The sequence below is a fragment of the Patiria miniata genome, unplaced genomic scaffold (assembly GCF_015706575.1).
Source record: "Patiria miniata isolate m_02_andy unplaced genomic scaffold, ASM1570657v1 HiC_scaffold_9, whole genome shotgun sequence".
NCBI lineage: Eukaryota > Metazoa > Echinodermata > Asteroidea > Valvatida > Asterinidae > Patiria > Patiria miniata.
In genome coordinates, this window is record NW_024037076.1 from 6,160,169 (window position 1) to 6,180,456 (window position 20,288).

Below are 20,288 nucleotides of genomic sequence, written 5' to 3' on the forward strand. Positions count from 1 at the left end.
GGGGGTGTTGGTAAAGTCCAAGATTCCCCCCCCAAAAAAAAAATAAATAAAAGGGGAGATGAGACTTTGCAGTCAATGCATAAAAAGTCCCAAGGCATGTAGCGACGAATGAAGATTTGCAATTTAGAGCAATAATGTTTTTCAGGGAAGTTGAAGAATTTCAGGATTTTTTTAATTCACATTGGTCCGACACCTGCAGTAAGTTCATATTGGAAAGACCCCCTTGGGTCAAAAAAATATAAACCCGATTAAAACGCACCCCTGGGTCAAAAAAAAATAAACCCCGATTGGAACGCACCCCTGGGTAAAAAAAATATGAGCCCCGATTGAAACACACCCCTGGGTCAAAAAACAAACCCCGATTGGAACGCACCCCTGGGTCAAAAAAATATAAACCCTGATTGCAACGCACCCCTGGGTCAAAAAAATATGAGCCCCGATTGAAACACACCCCTGGGTCAAAAAACAAACCCCGATTGGAACGCACCCCTGCGTCAAAAAAATATAAACCCTGATTGCAACGCACCCCTGGGTCAAAAAATATAAATCCTGATTGGAACGCACCCCTGGGTCAAAAAATATAAACCCTGATGGGAACGCACCCCTGGGTCAAAAAATATAAACCCTGATTGGAACACACCCCTGGGTCAAAAAATATAAACCCTGATTGGAACGCACCCCTGGGTAAAAAAATATAAACCCTGATTGGAACGCACCCCTGGGTCAAAAAATATAAACCCTGATTGGAACGCACCCCTGGGTCAAAAAAATATGAGCCCCGATTGAAATGCAACCCCGAGTCAAATAAATATATACCCGATTGGAGCGCACCCCTGGGTCAAAAAAATATATACCCTGATTTGAACCACCCCTGGGTCAAAAAATATAAACCCTGATGGGAACCACCCCTGGGTCAAAAAATATAAACCCTGCTACAGAGTGAACATACAGCATGTGTCAATAAAAACATAGCAGTCAATCCATAAATATATTGAAAATATGTACTAGCACTCTCTTTTTTGCAAAATGTATTTGCAGAGTCTGTGACACTATAAACCAACAACTACCCATAAGTCTACTCAAACGGTTTGTCCAAACTATAACTCAAGTAAAACGTTTTCATGCAATTCCTAAAGATATATTACCAAGTTAAAAAGAAAATTATTCTACCCAAACCATTCTACCAATTTGCAGAACTATAAATTGCTAAAACAGCATTGTCTGCTTTTCTTTCTTTTAATCATTAAAACAATCTGTTTTCACCTTTTGAGAAGGACCCTTTTAGGATCAAACGTCAGGCTGTGTAACTTTTTTGGTTTGTATATTTCAGGTCAATCCAGTCAGTAAGGAGTTTGCAGCAGTTTCATTGTGCAAGTGTTTATAATTGATTGAACACACAGCAGAAGTGGTGATTTGGAGATAAAGGGGACTTGTACATATACCATGGTTAAAGGTATTGTATACCATTTGCAAACATTCAAAAATTAAACTGCCAAATTATTATGAAATAGCCTACTTGATTGTAAGCTAATAATAATGTGGTGCTTATATAGCACTTTATACAAAAGGTCTCAAAGTGCTTCACAATTATTACCCCTGTTCAGCAGGCAATGACACCATTTTTCTGCAGCAGCTCGTGATCAGTGCAATCTGGTCTCTACCTTCACAGGTACCCATTTATACTCCTGGGTGGAGAGAGGCAATCGTAGTAAAGCATCCTGCCCAAGAACACAAGCACCATGTTCCTGTTAGGGTCCGAACCCACGTACCACTGCACATGAGTCAAACACCGTAACCACTGGACCACAGCACTCGACAGTAGTATCAAACATCCTGCTAATTCAGTGCGACTGGTTTGCTGTCATTTTCAAGGAAAGAGGAACTACCATCATTTCTTCGCAATGGTCAAGACCGAACCATCGCTAGAAAAATAGCGTTTTTTCAAATACTCCCATGACACAGCTAGCACTGAGGCATATCTTGTGACCTATGGGTTCTATGCAACACAGATTCATCACGCTGCACCATGACAATTGAAAACAAACTGCATTTTTTCCCCCAACTTTTCCAGCACCAATGAACGTATCATTGAACAAGTCAGTGCAACGATGTCTGCTATTAGACAAATACAACATGGTTTGTCGGGAAATAGTGAAAACTAAATGGGTCATTTGTTTTCACTATTTCCCCGCAAAAACATGTTGTATTTGTTTTACTATACCTCATAAATATTCATCAGGCAGCTGCGGCATTTCATTGGTCCATTCCACCATGTTTTTGATCGTGCAGTATTTGGATAAAGTGAAACATTATTTTAATTTAAGGAGACAGATAGAATTGAAAGTTAATTTTGTGTCATTTAATAACTTTAACATTCACGCAAAACACTGCATTTATTTTTATTGTGTAAAATTTCACCCACTTCCTCCTCGGTTAAAAGCGAGCACCACTGGTCGCCATTTTGATGTATGCCGTAATAGACTGGCACAACTGTCCTCACTGGTACAGTGATCTCCACGGTACGCACATAAAGCACATGCGTCGTTGGTAAAGAGATAACACAGTACTGGAACAAATCTAAGGCTGCGACCCAGGTGTGTGATAGTACCGCCCTGGTTTTTACGCGTCACGTGCGCGTACGGAGACGCAAGGTGATAGTAAAAAGTTTCACACGGTTGAGCTTGTGGAATTGAGCGATGAAATGCCGCGGTTGCAATGCAAATGGTATACATGTACAATACCCTTAATTTCAAAAGTGAGGGATGTGACTGGGTTTAAAACTATCTCCTTACGACTGTCTTCTTATTACTCAGGATATTGAAATGGCCCCCTCATTGGTGTCATAACTCGGTATGGGTGCTGATATCCTCAGAGGAAGCCCTATCCACTCCCACATCTGGACTAGATGATTCGGCTGAATCACCTTGTGAGTCGGGCGTCTTATCTGACTCTGCAGCATGTGTACCATTTATACCGTCGTCAGCAGCTAGTGCCTCACCGTGTCCGTGCATCCGTTGTCCGTCATATTGTTCACTTGGTTCGGATGGGTTCAGTCGCCCTTTGCTTGTCTTTGGGTGGTCACTGGATCCTTTTTGCTTTTTAGTCGCACCTGTCCGGCCAAAAGTATGTATACATTTAAACATCACTGAAAAAAACCAGAACTTGACTTCTGTCAAAGTGTTTGTCTTTCAAAACAAATACCACTTGCTAAGCCATGTAGTTTAGAGCCTGTCTGTAGTCATGCTGAGCTTTCAGGCATTGAATGTCCTTCAGGACAATTGAAGGTAACGTTCGGCCAGATTTAGCAAAATAGACAAAAAGTTGGAAAACCCTGTTTGTTTTCAAACATCGAATATTACGCCAGACGGTCAGCAAGAGACTGACGCCGAATAAAATGTATTCGATTTATTGTGAGATATCTGCAGCCGCTTTCACGAAACAGTGCGCAACGTTCTAAATAAGCTAAACATCTTGGACAAGGATAATAACAGTATAATCTGCGGCTGTTTGTGTTTGATTTTGTTAGTTCATGAAATAGTCGTTCAATCACCCCCGACCGCTATTTTAAAAAAGTTTTCTCTGAATTTCTTCGAAATTGTGGGGTAACTCAAAAAAACTCAGTCACAAGTAAAACTAACAATTATTTTAGTTCAAACACTAAAGGTGTGGGTGTCTTGTATTAACCTAGATATGTTGTGCAACTAAAGGCTCCACTTGAAATGGGTCATTTTCAGTCGCTACGCCACAACGTGCAACATGCGCCAAAAATGATTGCACAAGTTGCGCCATAATTTGTTGCGTAAGTCGCGGACTTACGCACTATGAGACTTACGTGAAATTGTCAGAACTGAAATGTTGCGCAGTGTGAAATGTTGCGCAACAATACGCAATAAATTGTGGCAAAAGTGGATTTACGCAATTGCGCAAAGTTTTGTAAAATCGGCTGCAGGTCCCATGTTTGCCTTAGAATTATAGACATGGCAATCCTAGCATACACACTTGTGAAGAATATTTTGAAAAGATAAAGTGTGACTTGACTTACTTACAACATGTACGACTAGTGCCCTAATGTCGCCACTTTTGAGTACCAAAAGTTTGTACCCAAAAATTCCTTCAAGTGGTGATTACACACAACAGCAAGTTTTAAAAGTACCGTGAAGTGAACATTCATATTCTGCTTCTTAACGATATTATAGATTGTCTCGTCTTTTATTTTTTACTTGTGCACAGCAAAATACTACAAATAGCTAATAATATTTGATAATAATTTATACATTTATATTGCACAAATTCCATAAGAATATGATCAAATGCGCATCACAATTATTATCCCTGTTCATCTAGAATGAGATCCTGCAGCAGCTCGAGATCAGCGCAATATGGTCTGTACCTTCACAGGTACCCATTTATACTCCTGGGTGGAGAGAGGCAATCGTAGTAAAATGCCTTGCCCAAGAACACAAGCACCATGTTACCTGTCGGGGTTCAAACCCATGTACCACGGCACACAAGTCGAACACCGTAACCACTGGACCACAGCACCCCACAAATACCATTTGACACACTCTATGCTAACCAGGACAGAATCTGTGGCTGAGATGTTACAATATTTACCTTCTTTCTCTTTTTCTGAGACTCCTTCTCTTTCTAAGACATACTCCCATATGTCTTTAGTCTCCGTGTCGGTGGTGTAATTGTCTTCACCAGTGTAGTGTGTCGGTTCCACGAGTAGTGGATTGACGGAGTATGCCTTGAGGTCCCGCGGATGAAACGCATGCGCCCAGTCATCCCTGTAGGCACAATCAAGTACACACCAATATTAGCCTTTGATAGAATGTTCTGCAGTCCATTTCATGAAATGGACTTACACAATAAATTTGTTGCGCAGCTGCGAAATTAACTTCGAAGAAAACTGCTAGCTGACGAATTTTCCACGAATTGGAAAATTAACTTCTTATTATTTCACCAGACTTGCCATAGAGATCAACATTCTATGAAGTGAAACATCTTTAAAACATCCAGGTTAATAACAGCTCTTTTTGTATAGATTAATTTCGGTTAACAGTCAATGAATTACCTCCGTCTGTCATTTTGAAAACAGTTTTGTCTAATGTTCTTTAGAATGGCAGAGAACGAATCACTGATTTGTGTGACTTGAGTCGAGTCGAGTCGTTTTAAAGAAGTGACTCGAGTCGAGTTGAGTCATTAGGTTGACAGTCAATAAGAAGCGAAACTCTCTTTGGCTTTGGGTCTATCATTTGTTTCACCGATCGCTGACAACATCAACACCAAATTGCATTATGCAAAACTATTTCTGAATATCTAAAAGTGGGCATGTATCTACAGTCGAGTCTCCTTATAACAAACTCGTTTGGACCTAGCCAAATTGTTTGTTATATCAGAATTTTGTATTAAGAGGGACATCAGTCCCATTCATTGTGCACATAAATGCACAGTCGGGACCAAGGCTTTATGTTTGTTATAACCAGAATTTTGTATTAACAGAGTTTGTACTAACGAGAGTCGACTGTATTTACTTTTTAAAAGGAGGGCATAAATTTAGCTGGTGTTTTAATCCAAGAGCTCAATAAGAAATCACTCAAAGCCTATGATGAAACCATGAATTGGAAAATGTGTTCAAAGTCCGGTTCCGGGATAGTGCGTTCCAGAAACACAACGTGGGTGTCTGTGACATGTTATATGTTTGTACAAGACAAGCGGCCGTGACATGAACTGTTTAAGCCACAGGTTTATAACTGCTCCATCACACCTTTATCCTCTTAATTGCTTCATCAACTAATAAAAAATCAAGTAATTGAAATAATCACTTACTCTGGATGCACATCAAACATGATAGGTATGAATTCATCCACCGGTAACATCTTGCCCAGAGGTTCTTGTGCTAAGAGTTTCTTGGCTCCGTTGTTAGTAAGCATGTAGCTTAGAGTCCAGTATGTGTAGCTTGGTTTGACAACGTGCATGAAACCGTCAACGTACTTCTCATAGTCCACTTCCATTATCTTGCGACCGATGTAGCTGCAAAAAAAATAAAATTACCAGTAAGGAAATTAAATATCCATTGAGTACACTATTTGGGTTCATACTTTGATTCATAAATACCTGAGAGAATTTACCCATTGCTATTGGTCGAGAGCCCGTCACGTGGGTGGTTTCAAACCGCAGATAAAACACAGCTGCATTCTGTGCCACATCCCACAGTACACGCCGCGCATGCCAATTTCCAAATATGGAGATTTTTAGCACTACACGTATGCGAGGCACATACCATGCCAAGAGGGGTGTCTTACAAAACCTGAAGTAAAATTGTTGAACAAAATGGTTGGAAATCTGTGAATTTTTAAGCTCTGGCAGGAGCTTTCACATGTCACTTGGTGGGTGGTCAGTCGGTCAGTCTGTCTGAAAATTGACCAAAAATAGTTGACAAAAAATTTACCAAATGCCATGCCGTCGTCAGTAAATGCACTCTTGACAAAAGTTATTGGAAAATGGGCTTTGTCTTGATCGATGCGCATGAGCGTCTATTTTGCATATGTCCATTCCTGGAAAATTGACCAAAAACGAGCCCCCTAAAGTTTCCCATAAAATATAACTATTAGTTTAAAGAAAAAAGCAAACAAAAGAAGTTACAATTCGTAAAGTTGTTTTCAAATATTGTAAATGGAGGCAAGATAATATGCAGTAATGCTATAGTCACGTGGTGTATAGCATGCTATTTTTACGGTAAACTTAGGGGGGGGAGGCTTTTTTGGGGTCAATTTTCAGCACATGATTTTCACGTGGGACGGCAGCCCGGGCTACGCTTGTATACACAATCATTGCATGCAAGACTTTCATGACAGGCGGCCAGAGCTTAGTGTGCACTCGCTCTTGTTGACTTGTTTTTGACTTTTTGACCGAAATGTATTTATGAATGGAAATAAATATGTGCTTGACCAGTTTCAAACAAGTACGTTTAAAACAAGCTAGCGGCCTAATCGCGGATAACGGCCTGAGCCGAGTATCGGTGTCCAGGACCCTAGCCAGTTTTAAACGTACTTATTTAAAACCAGTCAAGCACATATTTATTTCCTTAGTAAAGTCAACCAATTCAGCGCAGTGAATAGGTATTCCCAGATACCAGCGCTTAATACGTTGTACTATTATATTATTATTATTATTAACTAATTAAAGAATCAACAAAACTTCTGCCCTACTATAAAAAAACTTAACTATACTTACAGTAGTTCCCAGTCCAATTTTTCCGCCATGATTTCTTTAAGCAGCGCATCAAACTTTGGTCGAAACGACTCTTTGAATCTCACGTCATCCTCAAATATCACAATTTTTTGGTAGTTATTTCTCACCACCTGAAGAATTGACATTAAAAAATATATTCAGAATGAAGCATGTTTAAATATTGTGAGATATACTTCCAAATACATTTACTGCACAATATTACAATGAGATTAAATGTAATCATATATTTTGGGCTGTATCAAATGAAAGTTGTACCTAATTTTACTGCTACAGGAAAATATGTCTTTTAAAGATACATATGTTGCGACACATGGTATTTGCTATTTTTACTACTTTGCATTGTACAGCTATAGAGACTACACAATGGCTGCCTGGCTCTAAAAAAAATATCACTGTATACGCATAGAAACAAACACAGCATCAAGAGTTCTGTGTGCACGAGTTTGTTTCTGCATTCAATAGGGGGCGTTGAACAATAGAGGACAATAGGGTCCCCAATTCCCGAAGGTCCCCAATTTGGTAACGCTTACAAAACATATGGGAGGTCTTCCTAAAAAGTTAGAGTACAAACAAAAGAGGGACAATAGGGGGTCCCCAATTGCAGGCAAATACACACTTGTGTGTGCACGCGGGTGTGCGCATTGCGCGTATTGTGCCCACTAAAACATTTCGTCTTTGGGGTAGTTTGGAACAGTGTGGGTACATTTTCAACTAATTTAACCCTCCTATGCAAACATACATTCTGTGCAAAGTTGTCCTTTCAGTCAAAATCAATCAAGTGACTGTTTTCAACAGTTAAGAGCTCCCAGCCTACATAAAGCAGGATTCACTGGCTGTGACTGTTTATGTAACTTGATACAGCTATGCACTGACTTTAGGTGATTGATAAGCCAGCTGTGCCTAAAGCTTGCCTGTTTTTGTCTGTTGGCTGAATTTGACTAGTCACAGAACTTGCCAAAAATATGATCCGACTGTTGGTGACCAGCCCGTGTAAAAGGCATGGCAGGGGAAGAGGATTGATTTTTGGACTGTCTATGACTGTTTAGATAGCAGGAGAGTTATTGAAATAGAATTAACTGGGTATTGAGTTTTGGTTTAAGTAATCAGATATTAAGCAAATCTGTGAGTGGGGCATTTTAAAACATATACTGACTGCTTTGCTTCGTGGTACAGTAAAACTAGCAAATATTTCACAAACAAGTTAAACTCCATCTTACATCCTGCCATATGAAGTAATGGCTTAAGAAGCAACCAATCTCTCCTCTGGTCAACACACGCTCATGGTATGGGTCTCTGTAGCCAGGTAGCATATCCACACCTAACTCCTTCAGGTCATCATCTGTCAATGCTCTGTTGGGAAACAAATAAAAACATGTTTTGATTAAGCCAGTTTGGTATCTCGATGAAGTAGTCCAGGTCAATGGTCATTCGGGATAAAATCGCTGACGTGATGATACGCGATGTTACGTGGACGCCCATTCTGGTTGTAATTACGCGATGAGTGTCGTGCGACTGTCTCCGCGTGCATTCATACGTATTCGACTATTCCGAATGACCTGTGACCCATATCATTGTGCGCATGCGCAGTTATGAAATCTCACAGTTAGTCTTGTCACTCCCATTCTATATGGTATATACAGGGTGACCCAAAAAAAGTTGTGCAAGCAGATATCGATAAAGTTCTCAAAAAGTACCTAACATGAGTATTTCATTTTGATGGAGCATATTATAAGTTATCCCGCGAGCGCGAGTGGAACACGCAATAATGTAGTACCTCTGTGTCCCACATACCACAAGGTCGAATATGTGGGACACAAACGCACTACATTTTCCATGTTCCACAAGCGCGAGCACAATAACGAATTTATCTTCAAGGAAACTTGACGCGGAGTACAGTTGGAACGAGCACGCTTTACACGGACATTCAGCAGTTTAGCGTATGCAGCTGGAATGTTGCTCGCATCTTGGAACAGCGGAATACGCTGAGTGTGGTATGGACCGAGGCCGTGCTACATGGTTATATGTAGCATGGCTTGTTGCCATGGATCGACCAATCAGGATCGAGGATTCAAGTTTACTTGAAGCTAATAATTATACTCGTGTATAATCAGTGAAAATGTCATGGAAACCCATTCATGCAAACCAGAACTGTAACAGATTATAAAAGGATATGTGTTTTTCAACCATTCCAATGGGGACCACACATTACATTGGAAATTGCTCAACCGGCACTCTGCAATGGGTCTTTTCATTAACTGTGTAAATCACATTGGAACGGGTGAAAACAGTCAGCGACATGACATCTGCCATGAATTACTAGCCCCCAATTCAGTCCATTTCACACAATTAGAACAAATGCAAATGTTGTATACAACCTTTTAACAATACACACTTACTTGCCATCTACAGCATCCACTATTTTGAAGGCGATTCCTAAATCTTTCAGCGTTGTCACCATTCGTTTCCGTCTCTCCGGGCGTCTCTTCAGATTAATCATGTAGATTTCATCAAAGCCTAGCTTGCTCTGCGGCCTCGGTTGTACTGTTACAAATTCTGATAGAGGCATGGTTGCTTCATCAACTGCAATATATCAACAATTTCAAAATTCATATTAGAATTACTCAATACAGGTTTGTGGAATACAGAATGACAAGTAGACAGGTTTTTACGGAGTGTCAAAAACACTTGATCCTGTTGTGCTGCTAAGAAAAAAGTGGAAGTTAAGATGAAGGTCATGCTGAAAGGCAAATTGAGTTGGCCCATGGGCTCTGTGCGCCAACAAAAGAGAGCGCCCTTTAGCAACGACGTCCCATGGGCGGGACACATACATTTCGCTGGTTGACGCATGGGCACCGTTCCTTGTGTGTGACGCAAGTACACCAGGGGATTTGTACTATGTACACGCAGTGGCCGTGCTTCGTGGCAAAATATTGCAGTCAGGCAAGATGGCGTCGTTCGGTCACCCCCAACTGTACTTTCTTTGCCGGTGAGGGGGTACTTGTGAACGGATCGGATTGCCTCGGTGTATGAGCAGTAGGTGGCGTTATGTGACCACTGTGACCGTGGGGGAGACACACTGCATGCTCACCCAGGTTCACGTGCATGTGGCGTGATGTATGCAGCATGAGTATTGTTTTACGTGTGCAAAAACCCATGGCGTCTTTGCGTGAGCGTCAGGCGTATGGCAGCAATACGTTCGAGTCTCTCACAGTGGTCTGCCCAAATCCCTCTTTGTGAGGTGGTACTTTATGCCCAGAGTCAATATGGAGTCGTAACTTTTAACAAGTGAAATTGCCAGTGTATAGGGAAACATATAAAGGTAGAAGCTCTACGTATGTGCATTGAGTGAAATAGATGCTATAGCAGGGGAGTGTGGCCTGGTGGGGAGTGTGGCCTAGAGGTTAGGGTCCGTGACTCATGATTAGAGGGTCAGGGGTTCGAATCCAGCTGCTGGACATATTTTGTGTCCTTGGGCAAGCCACTTCACCCCACATGCCTCTCTCCACCCAGGAGTATAAATGAGTACTGGCATTAGGGAGTAACCTGCGATGGACTGGCATCTCATGCAGGGGACAACAGACTCGCTGTGGAGGAGGTGTGGCGATCCCCCACAGCAGCATATGAGTCTGGCCCAATCGCTAACGAAAGAGAGATGGGCACTCTGTTCCTGTTAACAAAGGTTCGTCCACTTTACTTAATCCAGGGGCAATGCAACGTAGAAATATTCTCAGTCGTTTCATGCTACTGAAACTGGAGATAAACGCCGGCCTGATGGGCCATATTGGCTTGTGAAAGACGTTACTTTACTACTAGATGCTATAAAACCACTCAAGCAGTAGAATAGGAAGTTGAATTTCATAACATCGTTTGGTCTCAGCCTGATCCGACTCTCAGACTGAGGTCTTGACACTGGAACAGCCACCAAGTACCACAAATAATTTTTGCTTTTAAACGATCGAAGTAAGTTACAATAAAGTGATTTTAAACAATACAAGGAAAGCCCAGTAAGGCTGGTCCCAGAGCGCACAAAACTCTATTCAATTGATTCAGAATGGCTATTCACTGGAAGTCTTTTCATGTGTCCGATTTACGCAATGGGCTGGATTTAACTCATTAATTGGCATTACAGGGTAATCCTATATGATAGCACTGCCCGGCTCTCTTCGGCGGGGGAGTCAGTCAGTCAGTCAGATAGGTACACAGATGACACTTGGCTGGCCCTCTGGGACCAGACTACATCACAACAGTCTTAAGACGTAAGCTTACTCATGGATTCTAAACGCAGGTGCAGCATTTTTTCTTTCTCGTCTTCTATCGACTTCTTAGCAGCCAATGGAATCAGCATGCATCCATAATAGTTGCTGTTCATTACATAAAATGGTATTCCTGCATACAAAAGAGAAAAGAAAATCAACAAACATTTCAGCAGGGAACAGATGTGATACATGTAAATAAGTCGTCCTCTTATAAAATATCCTGGAAGCTCTACAGAAAAGTTTGCAACAATAGGGCCACTGTATCTGGAATTAGTTGTAGGAGTCTGAACAACTTGCCCGAAATTTTCCTGTGATGAAGTTGTCAGCACTGTTCACAAACTGATAACTTCACTATGGGAAGATTCCCAGGAAGTTGTTAAGAATTCTGCAACAAATATTCAATGTACGGGCCTACTGTGGTCAAATGTTTCTGCGATTTACCCCGGATATTTAGTGAGATGAGTCCTAACATGGCAAAACACCAATTTTGCAAAACTAATTTGGAGTACCCGTACATGGACTGAATAAGCCAGTTCCCTATTTCGATGAAGTAGTCCAGGTCAAAGGTTATTCAGGATTAAATCACTGACACGATGTTACGGGAATGCCCATTATGCTTTAATGCTTGTAATTAACGCAAAAGCATCTCGTGAAAGTCTCCTTGCGTGTTCATGCACCTTCGATGAGCGTTTGATTATCCCGAATGACCCATGACCGATATCATTGTGTGCATGCACAGTTGAACTACTGTACTGGCTTATTCAATGTTCTTTCTCTTTTTTTTTTATTTAAAAATCCACGCAAACCATGTACACTATAAGTTATCCCGCGAGCGTGAGTGGAACATGGAATAATGTAGCACCTCTATGTTCCAGCCCAGTAGGATACAGAATAGAGACACACAACATTTGTCCATGTTCCAAGGGTGCAAGTGGGATAACAGATATATCTTCAAGAAAACTTGATGCACAGTAAAGATGAAGTGAGCACGCTATGGGCTCCGTGCGCTAACAAAAGAGGGCGCCCTTTTACCTAGCAACGACGTCCTATGGGCGGGACACATACATTTCGCTGGTTGACGCGTGCGCACCGTTCCTTGTGTGTGACGCACGTACACCAGGGGATTTGTACTATGTATACCATAGCCATATAATGATGTACACGCAATGGCCGCGCTTCGCGGGAAAATATTGCAGTCAGGCAAGATGGCGTCATTCGGTCACCCCCAACTGTACTTTCTTTGCCGGTGAGGGGTACTTGTGAACACGCATTCACTTGCCCTTGTTGGTGGTACATGTGCATATAAGTATCACTGCTACACTATAAAGCACAAATCCCCACTACACTATAAACATATGGGCTGTATTCCTAACAAGTTTAAGTACAAACAAAAGAGGGACAATAGGGAGTCCAGGATTGAAGTTGTTTTACACCAATGTATGGGTGACTGGCCCGCAAAGCCACTTTGCCTGCGAAGCAAAGCCTAGTTGCTCTACCAAAACGGAGGATAAGTTTCACGGATATTCATATACATGTACATGTACCTGCTTTTTTGGCTGAGTAGGCAAAAGTCATCATGTCATCGATGTCACCAGTAAAATCATGCAGAGGCTCGTATGTTAACTGAGCAGAGATTTTATGTTTCAGATTGATCAGATATGTGGAGTGTACCATGGGGACTTCAAAAACACCAGTAATATTTCTTTTCAATATCTCAATATACTGCTCTGTCCTTTTGTAGTATCCCTGGAGAGAGAAAAAAAACAAGAATATTAAAAGTAGGTTTTGACTGAAAATGTAGAATTAGTGGGTAAAAAACAATTATAAATAGCCCTGTCAACATTAATTCACCTTATTATTCCAAAATCCTCCAAAATCCTCTTTGCAAAATGGAGGATTTGGCAGGATTGAGGCTACATGGCAAAAATGTGTGGTTGATTTTGCAGGATGCACTGTGTCAAGGTCTTAGGCCCGACCTTGTGTTGTTTATGCTCAACCGTGCATAAGTTAAGGCCTACTTTATACTTGAAATCCTCCGCAGTGCTCCAGGATGTCACTAGCTCTGCATCAACATATATGATGCGATCAAGCTAAATGAGTCGTTTGTCGACCCTGGTCATTTTTTTTATTACAGATTTGAAAAAAGCACAATCTCAACATTACTGATGTGAAAAATGCATGCTGATACCATCTTTAGTTCAAAATTATGGAAGTCGGAACACCAAGAGATGTGATTAGGTGATGTGATAAAGTGGCCCTATTTTGGCCTGAATCTCCAAATGAAGGTTCCCAACAAACGACTCATTTAGCTTGATCACATCACATACATGTATTGACAGTGATTGCTGGATGATCTTGCAGGATTGAGGCAGTGGTCACTCCTCCGAGGACCACATTCAAGAAACAACTCAGGATTTTGCAGGATTGAGGCTGTATGCAATTTTTACATGGAGGCAATAGGAGGATTTTGCAGGATTGAGGTTGCATCCTAGCAAAAGGACACTACAGAGTTAGCAAGTAAATCAAAGTGTTCAGTAAACCTCCAGTGTATTAACAGGACTTCTAAAGCACTAAATTAATTGGCCAGGACAAAAAGTTTCACAGCAAATTTTATGCTTTATTTTATGGCAAGACTAGGAGTATTCACATGATACTGTAGACGTTTAATGATCCTGATTCCTCAGATATTTAAGTAATAGCAGATGATGTATTAAAACCACTACAGATAATCCATTCCACTTGATAATGCTTGTCATGCCTGCCATGATTGAAAACATTGGCATCATGGAAGGTCCCGTCAACATTTTGCCAAGGAAATGCGTGTTCACTTGTGATAGAGAGATTTGACGGTGAAGTTAAGGGGACAGACGGGTCCATCCTGGACTGGACTCGCTTTTTGGACTGTCCAGGAAATGTGCTTTCCTGGATGTCTCTCTTGATTTCATTGGCTTTGGGGAAAAGTCCACTAACTTGACAGTAGCACAATGTAATTACATTGGTGACAATCCAGAAAATTCCATGCGTAACTTGTACCACAAGCTTAAAATGCTCACAGTAAACATGTCTTGTTCTGTACAGCCTAACTCACTTTCAGCACAAGAGGACATCAGGATTTTTTAAAGGTGGTGGGGGGGGGTGGTTGTAGCAGTCAACAAATAAAATGACCAAAGGCCTGAAGCCATGATTCAGGATTTGCACTATTGATTAGGCCAAAAAAAACAATAGTTCTGCTTCCGGTTTCCCTACCTACCCTATTCTGACAGCCCCTTCCTTAATTTTTTTTATTGGAAAAATGAGGGGAAAAAACACCCAAAACCATCAATTTCTACCTTTTACCCTTGACTACATGCAGACGCCTCCATATGATCGTACACCAAAAATTTGGCAAAAAAAAAAATTCCCTACCTACCCTATTTTTGAATGCCATGTAATCGGAAGCAGAACTATTCTATGGGGGGGGCCTTAACAAGATTATCATTATAATAACTTTAAGTTGGGATATTATCCATTATAAAAAATTAACATTGGTCAGTCGGAGACTCAGAGGGGAATGGTTCAAGCCACCGTAAACATCCACCCTTGGAAATTCACAAACAACTTATTACAAGGAAGGATGGATGGAAGCTGCAGCCGAAAAAAACTATAATCCAGACTGGAACGCATTGGTTGAGGGCCATATATTATAGCAGTGACTTACATACATCCCCATCTTTTATTTAAGACCGACTCAGACTGCGTATACAATAACATGTACAAATGCATATTTCTTTTCAATGCATCTCATGAAGCTGATGACAAAAGCTCATGCAAGTTTTAACTTTAGGCCAAACAAAATAAATGGTGTTTACGGTAACGGCCTGAAAATCCAGGTACTGTACATGTACATGTAGGTAGTGAGGGAAAATAATTTTGTTTTGTCATTTTTTTGTCTTCATCCCATTTCATGCATGCAGTCATGTTCTTTTGCAATGTTAGAGACTCATTAACCATGTATGTGTACTACTTTTTTGGCAAAATGGCAATAAAAAGTTTGAGGTAGGCAATTTGGCCACAAAAATTCCAGGTAGGTCTGGTTACCGTAAACACAAAATTCACTTTGTTTGGCATTAATAACATTGGTCCCAGTACTGCCCCAAACCACCGATACCAAGCCAATTTCACTGAAGAGAATACAATGTACGTTGCAATACATCGTACGGAGTAATGCAAGTCCTTAAACCCTAACCCACCTCACTCCTCCAAAATCCTCCTGGCGGTTTTGGAGGATTCTAGAGGATTGAGGATGAATGGTGATTGAATCAAACGAGGATTCTGGAGGATTGAGGATGAATGGTGATTGAAGCACATGAGGATTTTGGAGGATTGAGGATGAATGGTGATTGAAGCACAAGAGGATTTTGGAGGATTGAGGATGAATGCATTTTGTGGCAGGACTGTCTGATGATTTTGAAGGATTTGGCGTTGGTTATCCTTCATTTAAACACGAGTGCAAAATTTTGGGATGAGGAGGATTTTGGAGGATTGACGATGAATGCATTTTGAGGCAGGACTGTCTGACAATTTTGAAAAATTTAGGCGGAGTTGCAAAATTTTGGAGGATTTTGGAGGATTGAGGATGCTTCTAAGCAAAAAGGGCCTAGGGGATTAGGGTGGGTTAAAGTGCTATTTAACTTTTCCTGCCCCCTCCCACCCCCCCCCCCCCCCAAAAAAAATTTATTATGTGGATTTTCAGACCTGCTTTACTGTCTTTTGTGGACATTTCAACAATAGACCAATCCATGAGCCCTGTCCAGTGGTGGGTTGACCAATCACAGCTGTGATTAATGTCTGGCATGCATGCACACAAATTTGAGATGCATGCACGCGCATATGATGTACGCAGCTGGAAAATGCGGTGTAGCACTGCAAAGGCACATATCATGCTTCACGAGTGCGCGCAATGGGCGGAGCCTACTGGGCCAATCTATTGCTAACAGCTCCAAACTTGTATCATGTATGAAGAAATCAATTTGCACCAGAATGATAGACTTCATACCTGATGGTTGACTCCTCCCCAGAAGTTGGAGTACATCTTGGTTGATCTGAGCATCGGGGCGATCACCGTTTTCCCTTGCGCCATCAGATCCAGTAAGACATTGGGATTCTCCAGGAAGTTGTCCACATCAACTGCCTACAACACAGTGTTTGATTTAACAAGACAAAAAATACCAAACTTTATACAGGGTGAGTCAAAAAAAGCGGAACCCAAACCCATTTCATATTTTTAAAATTTGTAGCGCCAAAAATAATAATGACTGGAAAGCCAATTTCACAAGCTACTTTTAGATGAAAAAATGACTGAAATTGCTCAATCCGATCAAAGAATATCACCATTTAAACGCAATGACCCTAAAATCTCTTTCGTCCAAAAATGCGATTGCAAGAATCGTCTTCAAAATTGTCTTCAAACATCACAAGCGATAAAACCTCAGTTTAAAAGTTAAAAATATTCATCAAAGTCCTTTCGAAGGCCCGTCTTTTAAAAAAAGTGGATTTTATAAATCATATTGTTTGCCTAACCAGGGTTGTTTATAAAGATATTGTGTACTACAGTTGTTGACAGTTGTTGAAACAAGTATTCTGTGTCATTTTCTTTGTTGTTCTAAACAGTAAGGACACACAATAAATTACTTTTATTGGACGTGACAGGTTTTAAGGTCATTGCGTTTAAATGGTGATATTCTTTGAACAGATTGAGCAATTTCAGTAATTTCAGCAATTTTAGTCGGCCGACCAGTGTTGGAAAAATACAACTTTTCTTGACAATGTCAGCATACCATGAGCTACGATTTTACAGGATGCTTTAGACTGTTCCCTAACAATCCAGTAAGGTATTTGTGATAATGTGATCATTTCGTTTTTTTATGTTTGCAAAGTCAGTCAGTGAGAGATAGGTAGGCCTACAATAAGGACACAGTATTTGTGTATGTTTATATTTGTATGTAAAATTAATATCTGAAAGACACCATTTAAAATATGTACTCACTAATAGGTAATCTGCCCACTGATATCTGGCCTCATCTAAAGCTTTCTGTCTCAGGTTGATCAAATGCACGTATCGTTCATCGGGCCAATCACTTGGACTATTCTCCCAATCGAAGGCTTGAGGTTCGTTTTGCACCTCGATATCTACACGGTGATATAAGGACCGTGCCTTACTGACCATTCTTGTAGCATAGCGGCACTCTTATCAATATTGTGGTCTGTTTGAATCCTGAAAAAAATAATAACATAAGACAGAAGTGACTTAAAAAGCCACTGTGGCCTCGTGGTTAAGGGCATTGGATTCGCGGTCTGCACGTAAAGCTGCAGGTTGTGGTTCGAGTCCAGCCTGGGGTCATGGTGCGTGTGCCCTTGGGCAATCACAATAACCATCTCTGCCCTCACAGGTACCCATTTACTCCTGGGTGGAGAGAAGCAATGAGTGACAAAGTGCCTTGCGCAAGGCACTTTGTCACTCATTGCTTCTCTCCACCCAGGAGTAAATGGGTACCTGTGAGGGCAGAGATGGTTATTGTGATTGAATCAGCTTCCTTGCACCTAACAGGGAACATCGAGCTGTATACTCCCCAAGGAACTGAGATGGTATTTGGAATGTTTAATTGGCCCAATGATTAGGGGTAATAATAATGTAAAGCGCTTTGATCTTAGTTAAAAGTGCTACATGTATATAAGAACCCGTTATTATTATTATTATTATTATTAAAAAACAAAGACAGTAACTTTAATGAGAAATGTAGTGAGAAAATGTACTGTATAAGTTTAGGCTGGTTTGGTTTGGTACAGTATTTCACCTTAGGCTCTGTTTAGTTTAATTCAAGAACTAGAACAGTAGAAGTCATATGGGTGCCTTCTACTAGTTTTAGTTAGGCCAAATCAAAATAAAACTTGTCTTAACTTTTTTGAAATAATGAGGATGCTGGCACTTTTTTCTTGTTCTTTTTTGACAGATCCAAGATAGCGGACGATATTGAAAAATGGAAAATGCCCATATTGAATGCGGCATTCAATTTCCAAAAAAACTCTTTGCAAATTGAATTGGTTCTGCCTGCCATCGGAGCAGGCTCAGACAGAAGGCAATAACAGAAGGCAATGCAAGAGCCGCTGATTATTTCTGTCTTAAATTCACTCATTTGAAAAGTCATTTTTCAGCAATAAAAAGCAATGTAAGATGCATGTAGGCCTACACTACATGTACATAGTAATTGCACTTTGTAATCCATGTTCATCCACACATGACAAGTGGATTGTGTACATCCCTATAGGGTAGATTGTGTACAATCCATATTTTTCTGCGGGGGGGGGGGGGGAGAGGATGTCCACAAATTAAAAGGTATTTGTGGGGTCCAAAGTTACTCAGATTACCTACCAAATAGAGATACGGTTCTTTGGATATCGAAGACTCTCCAAACAACCGAGGAAAGTCGGCAAAGTGTGTTCCTTGTTTCTTGCCAAGATCGGAATGAAAACTGTCGGTAACTCCATCTTGACCCCCGTCGTCTGTGTACATGTGGCAGTCGCAGCAGGCCTCTCAACACGATCGTCTAAACTTTGGTCTCCATTACCACCATCAGTTCTCTTGCATACTACTTGGCTAGTTATAATGAGCATCGTCATTACGATAAACATACCCATACTCAAAGCTTGTTTAAGTGGGACAAATTTCACAGTAAATATATTTCAATATTGGACAATAAACTTTACGAGCTTAACTCCAACTAACTGCACTGTCTGATATCATGTATCAGTATGGAGCGCCGATAAGGCATGCGTGTTATGTGGCAGTTGAAACACGAGCTACGTGTGGGTATATAGACGTGGTTCAAGGCTATCTATATTTTGTGTGGTCGCTCAAAATAATGATACGTAAACTGGAGAGGTAATTTAAATCATGTGTTTTTATCAGACGCTCTATGTGTTCAGACTATTCCTGACATATCCGCACTTATTAAATAATTACGATTTCTACCACTCTCTTAAGGAGGTTTTGGTCAACATGTTGAAATAATTACGTAGCGTCCATATTCATTACACCAGATATCGATCCTGATCCCCGGTTCGAATCTGGACACATTTTGGTTCTTTTTCGTAGTTTTTGTTTGGCTATGCTGTTAAGTGCCCCGAAAAAAATGGATTCTAAATGCTCTGTGCTGCGATCTGAGGCAATTTCTGACGTGACCACTACCACTTTAACCAATGTTTTTGAGGAAAAGATGGTGGTGTACTCATTGCCTGCACTGTGGCGTAAATCTGTGCCGGTGTGGCAGGTAATTCTGTCCCCGCGGTAAAAGTGTCCGGGGGGACAGAATTACCTAGGTAAAAGTGTCCTCCCTGGCCCGTTAATTCTGTCCCCCTCCAGGTAATTCTGTCCCCTCCAGGTAATTCTGTCCCCCAGGTTTTTTTGTCCCCCTCTTTTGAAACCCGGAAGGTTATTGTTTTGATGAATTCACTCTACAAGGTATACATTTTGGACTTTTAGTCTGCCCTTCATGAATATAAAAAATATTTAATTTAGTCTACTAGATGATACGTGAACACAATGTTTCGATTCAGAGTACGGTGAAGTCTATCGCGATTCTACCGCGATAGGTCAACACAGCGGCGATGCATGGCGATGGCCCTCGTCTCATTGATAGTATGATACAACGTCTCCTTGGATTGGTCTGTGTTCCCATCATAGCGCGTAACGAAATTTCCTATTGGACGAATTCCATTGTAGAGGGAGACGCATATATA

General features: G+C 40.9%; 1 protein-coding gene across 1 annotated transcript; it reads right to left on the reverse strand.

Moving 5' to 3' along the window:
• Positions 1–1,940: 1,940 nt before the first annotated feature.
• LOC119720695 (procollagen galactosyltransferase 1-like) lies at positions 1,941–19,276 on the reverse strand. Its single transcript, XM_038190503.1, is given in 12 exon segments — positions 1,941–3,109; positions 4,615–4,790; positions 5,833–6,036; positions 7,240–7,367; positions 8,475–8,607; positions 9,654–9,837; positions 11,524–11,643; positions 13,058–13,259; positions 16,549–16,683; positions 17,539–17,714; positions 17,717–17,766; positions 18,922–19,276. Coding segments are annotated over 12 exon segments (2,043 nt in total). The 5' UTR covers positions 19,188–19,276; the 3' UTR covers positions 1,941–2,840.
• Between the last annotated feature and the right edge of the window lie 1,012 nt (positions 19,277–20,288).